The sequence below is a fragment of the Atta cephalotes genome, assembly GCF_000143395.1.
Source record: "Atta cephalotes unplaced genomic scaffold scaffold00003, whole genome shotgun sequence".
Classification (NCBI taxonomy): Eukaryota; Metazoa; Arthropoda; class Insecta; order Hymenoptera; family Formicidae; genus Atta; species Atta cephalotes.
In genome coordinates, this window is record NW_012130067.1 from 502,218 (window position 1) to 507,929 (window position 5,712).

General features: G+C 29.5%; 1 protein-coding gene across 1 annotated transcript; it reads left to right on the plus strand.

Annotated features, from left to right (window-relative positions):
• The first annotated feature begins 618 nt into the window (after nt 1–618).
• Nucleotides 619–4,357, plus strand: LOC105624424 (opsin, ultraviolet-sensitive). The gene is made up of 5 exons (XM_012205793.1): nt 619–842; nt 1,096–1,311; nt 1,930–2,311; nt 2,850–3,034; nt 4,064–4,357. Exons 1-5 carry the CDS (start codon nt 619–621, stop codon nt 4,161–4,163), a joined length of 1,107 nt encoding a protein of 368 aa, XP_012061183.1. The 3' UTR covers nt 4,164–4,357.
• Nucleotides 4,358–5,712: the final 1,355 nt, after the last annotated feature.

A 5,712-nucleotide genomic window follows, 5' to 3' on the forward strand; every position in this document is an offset into this window, starting at 1 on the left:
ACACACACACACACACACACACACACACACACACACACACACACACACAAACGAATTAATATTGTGTATACTAATTAGTATTATTAATATACATTATCGCGTTAACATTAATTATTTTATTTCTTTATAAGTCATTCTTTATTTTTATAATATATGTATTGTTGTAATATATGTATTTTAATACAAATAGGATCTTGTTACGTATTAATATGAATCTTGTTATTATATTAATAAATTTAATTATGCACACAAATTATTTAAATACTTATATTTAATAGCTATACTTATATTTAATAGTTTTGCAAAATAAATTTTATAAAGACTTACGTATTCTTTTACTTGAAGAATTTGACCTCAAAAACTATTCGATCACAATCAACGTTCTAATATGGGTTCTGTTACTGATAAATATATAGTTTATAGTTAACTGACGTAACATAGTAGCATATATATAGTGCCTATCAGCAAATTGAAGATTATCTTCGACTAATCTTCTTCGGAAGCCATTTAAGCTTGGATTTGAATGGATTTAGATTTCACAAATTTGAGTTACCGCGATGCATATAAAGATTCGATGTTATAGAGAAATGAAGTGGAGTCTGAAATTAGTAAATCGACATGGTGAACGAAAGTATTCATTGGGAGGCAAGAGTTCTATCAGCAGAACCAATACGATTGCTTGGATGGAACGTCCCTGCTGAAGAACTGATTCATATACCAGAACATTGGCTGATCTATCCTGAACCCAATCCTTCTCTTCATTATTTATTAGCCATTGTATACATAATTTTCACTTTTGTAGCGTTACTCGGAAATGGACTTGTTATCTGGATATTTTGCTCGTAAGTTACACATACAGTTGAACATTAATAATAAATATTGCTTAACTTACATAATAATGTTGTGTAATATAAATTTCAATTTTTAATAAGCATTATTTTTTGGAATTAATAAAATTTATTTATTTAATTGTGAATTTTTAATAGATACATGTTAGTTTATTAATTCTTACATTATAATTTATGCTAAAATTTAGCATGTCATTATATATACTAAGCGTGTTGTTTATCTTTCAAAATCTTCTTTTCTCTGTAGAGCCAAATCACTAAGAACATCTTCAAATTTGTTTGTGGTAAATTTGGCATTTTGCGATTTCTTCATGATGATCAAGGCACCAATATTTATATATAATTCCTTTAATACCGGATTTGCTACTGGTCATTTAGGATGTCAAATCTTTGCTTTTATCGGTTCGCTTAGTGGAATTGGAGCTGGTATGACAAATGCTGCTATAGCGTATGACAGATACAGGTATAAATATCAAGTAAAAAGTTTATTAATATATATATGACAACTATGAAGTTTTACGTAATTGAAAAGTAAATAAATTCCAAGATTGAATTCTAAATTTAAACAGTAAAAAATTTTAAATTTTAGGATTTTAAATTATTCAGATTATGTTTGAGCATAAAAATTTGAAAATTATTAATATTTATTTATTAGTGATTGATTAATGATTTATTAATGATTTAAGACTTTTGTTCGGAGCATCGAAAACGTACTTCAATTCCAGCTAATTTAATCGGGGATACATTTCCAAAATATTTTTATGAGGTTCTTTCTTCACATTCTTGCATATCCTCCGTTTTAAAACAAAACATTTAATAATTATTATTGTAAAACAATATATTATTGTAAAACAATAAAGTTAGAGAGTGAACTTAGACTATCTCGACATTATTAATTTTTATAGTTCTGTAATTTAAGAAGGCGATTACAAAGAAAATTTCCAAATGAAAATTATTTATTTTGAGATTATAAATTCACTTTAAATTTGGCGATTTAATCTGGGAATATCTTATATGACTTGCTAATGATATAATTTTAATGATATAATTACATGTATACGTTACAGTGTTATAAAATTAGTGTTATAGCTCGACCACTTGATGGAAAACTATCTCGCGGTCAAGTGATACTCTTTATTGTACTTATCTGGGCGTACACAATTCCATGGGCCTTGATGCCAATAATGCATGTTTGGGGTCGGTTTGTGCCTGAAGGTTTCTTGACAAGCTGCACTTTCGATTATTTGACAGATACTCCAGAAATACAATATTTTGTGGCCACGATATTTACCTTTTCTTATTGTATACCAATGTCACTTATCATATATTATTATAGTCAAATTGTCAACCACGTTATTGATCATGAGAAAGCTCTTCGTGAACAAGCAAAGAAAATGAATGTCGAAAGTTTAAGAAGCAATGTCAGTGCAAATACTCAAACTATGGAAATACGTATAGCTAAGGTATTCTTCATATATATAAATTTTCTCTCCTTTTGTTACAAATACAGAAATAAATTTGCATACATACAAATTACACACATAGTATAATTATTTAGGAATTGTTCTCATTCTGCATATAAAAGTACTAATAAAAGTGCGTAAAAATACAATTATCAAAAAATCAAGTTTTTACGATATAAATAAATTGAAATATACCTTATCAAATTTTGTTAATGTTTTGAAAAGCTCTCGAAATGAGCTACAAGAATATGTAATGAAAAATGGGAGTTTTAATTTAAAAAATTCTCCCGTTATAGATATACTCTCTATTTTGCTCAAATAATAACTTAAAGCTATTATTTCATAAAATTGAATTTTTTCTTTGCACTACTTCACCATTTCCTGTATCTGTTATGTAAACATTAAAATGAGAAAATGAATAAGTGATACAAGAGCGAGCAACACATCGACTTATCAATTATTGTTACATATATATTCATCATATACATTAAATCACATGTGTTTAAAGAATTTATGACATGCGTCAACTTTTTTATAGGCTGCAATAACAGTATGCTTTCTCTTTGTTCTCTCGTGGACTCCATACGGAGTTCTCGCGATGATCGGTGCTTTTGGAGATAAGACATTATTAACTCCTGGTATCACAATGATACCGGCATGCACATGTAAATTTGTGGCCTGTCTGGATCCATATGTATATGCCATAAGTCATCCAAGATACAGGTAGAGAAAAGTGAAGAATTCTGTTTTTTCTTTTTTATTTAAAATTCCATATCATAAGATAATTATATTTGATCTATTACTGCAGCTTATGATTATAATGTCAGATGGTAAAACAGCCTCTTACATATCTTATGAGAAATTAATTTCTAGTGGAATTCGTTTAAATATCTCTCAAAATGGCCTATCACATCCATCTACATTATGTCTTCCCATCCCCTCACCACTTTAAACATCTTATTCCTATATCACCTCAGAATATTTTGATCAGTGTATTCTTACACATTCATGAACATTATCACCTATCCTTGCTGCACTTCACCACTAATCCTAAACATTTATGAAGTTCCCTTTTATTATGTAACTAAGAGATATTTCAATATTATTCATTTTTATATTTTTGATAATTTAAGAAATTAATATGTTTCAAATGCAAGCAAACTTCCAGAGGAAAATTTTGTTTTGGGATTTTGAAATCCAATTTTTGAGGATGAGTTTGAGAATTTAATCCGGGAACATCCCGTACAATAGTAAATTCATATTTATTTAATTTCTTGTTTTGAATTTACAGTAGCTGTATTAATAGATCCATTTTTGATAAATATTTAGTAATAAAGATCACCCTCTAATGATTTTGACATATTGTCATGGTCATGACTGAGTAACTTCCAGGCTCTGATAGGTTTTAGCCCAGCATTATCCATTAAAAAAATTACTGACAAAAAAATATTCATCAATAAAATGTAACTTTTGAATACGATTCTTTTCCGATGAAAAAAATTCTCTATTCTAAAAACATTGTTTCTCTCTTTCAAAGCATAAATTTTCTGCTTTAAAAACAAATGTTCTAATCCTTTGAACTTGAGAGGCGACTTTGAGCCTCCACCGAGTTTTATATGGCAACTCGAGCGGCGAAATATGTCAAGTCAAGGTCATTGAAGGATGGTCCCTAATATCCCTATCATTAAATATTTACCCAATTTTTTAATATTGTTAAAATTAATTCAGAATAATCATTTTATTCTGCAACAGACTAGAACTGCAAAAACGATTGCCATGGTTAGAATTGCAAGAAAAATCTACGGACACGCAGAGTTCTACATCCGAAGTAGTGAATGTGCCATCATCTTAAATCTTGTTTAATTTTATCTTAAATAGTAATTATTTAATGATCGCTTGCTATAGTCACCATTAAAATTATGTTCTTTATTACTGCAGTAATAAAATAATTGCGTAGTCTATATTAATGCAGTTACAAATAAATAATTGTAAATATATAAATGTGAATAATGTAAACTCTTAATAAATACATTGTTATTCAGTCTTCCTATTCTTTATGATCATGTTTATTGCTAACATGTACTTCTTGTCTGTTATACAAAAGACAATGTTGACAACATGTATGTAATTGTATGTCTCTTTAAATCTTTGCTTTTATAACATTTCTTTTTTATAGGTTTATAACTTCACGTTCATTGATATTGAAGTATTGATATTGAATTTCTTATAAAAATGATAAAAAGACGAAATCAAATTTCTTTATATTTTTTACATGTGTACATTGTAACTTGTACACATATTCCGTCACTGCAAGTTAGAACTAGGTTTAGGGGGTCAATTCTGATCTTCAAATAAGGAGATCGATTCTGTATCTCTGTATCTTCAAACAAGATAAAAATTAAAGCAAGTAAATATACTAAGTGTTGACCAATGAAATAATCAGTATTTTAATAAATTCGCTCATTTTTATAATTTTCAAGATACAGAATCGATCCTTAGATTAGGATTAGAGACACGTTAAAGTTAGACAGAGGTACAATATATTCTGTTATATAATATATTTTTTGTTACAGATTTTATTGAAATAATATAAAGCGTTGATTTCAAAATGCAAGCTTCAGATTGGCTGTCGCAACAAACTTGCAACTAATGTAGAACCGGCTTAAGAGGCATAGTGACCCCTGTATGTTGTATGTGCGTGCGTGCGTGCGTGCGTGCTGCGCGCGCGCGCGCGCGCGCGCGTGTGTGTGTGTGTGTGTGTGTGTGTGTGTGTGCACATATTATATATATATACACACACACACATACCTGTCTGTTTACACGTTTAATGGCCTAGTTTCCACCGAGGGTTTAATCTGAATCAGAATGTAAGAACCAATCATCTACAGTCGAGCATTTCCCTGTTGTTCGACTGTAACAGGGGAATACTCAACTGTAATTAATTGGTTCTTACATTCTGATCCAGATTAAACCCAGTGCTTAAGGGCACAATAAAAGGAACAGGGAACAGAGAATAGAGAATAAGAATTTCAACCTATCAGAAACTATATAATCCACAATATATGATTTCTGATAGGTTGAAATTCTTATTCTTTGTTCTCTGTTCTTTTTTTTGTGCGAAGCCCCTTAGACCCTTATTACGGGCCGGATAATAAGAGATCATTAGTTGCTTAGGATTGAAAATGTTAAAAATTTTTAAATTTTATTAAAATTTTCAATATTTTTGAAAAAATTTTACATGCAAAATTTTACACACATTTTATAGGCGACTAATTATCTCCTATTTATTATAAGTGACCGGTATGTTATTGAAGATATATTGGACGCGCATGCGTCTGATTAAACTCTATGGAAACTAGGCCAATATCAGAGCCATTCCACAAAACTTGCATGCCGCATAA

What these genes read in the sequence shown, in the direction of transcription:
- LOC105624424 (XM_012205793.1), top strand. Translation starts at nt 619, where the DNA reads ATGGTGAACGAAAGTATTCATTGGGAGGCAAGAGTTCTATCAGCAGAA. An exon ending in TGGAAATACGTATAGCTAAG is followed by an intron (nt 2,312 to 2,849) that starts GTATTCTTCATA and finishes ACTTTTTTATAG; the next exon opens with GCTGCAATAACAGTATGCTT. An exon ending in ATAAGTCATCCAAGATACAG is followed by an intron (nt 3,035 to 4,063) that starts GTAGAGAAAAGT and finishes ATTCTGCAACAG; the next exon opens with ACTAGAACTGCAAAAACGAT.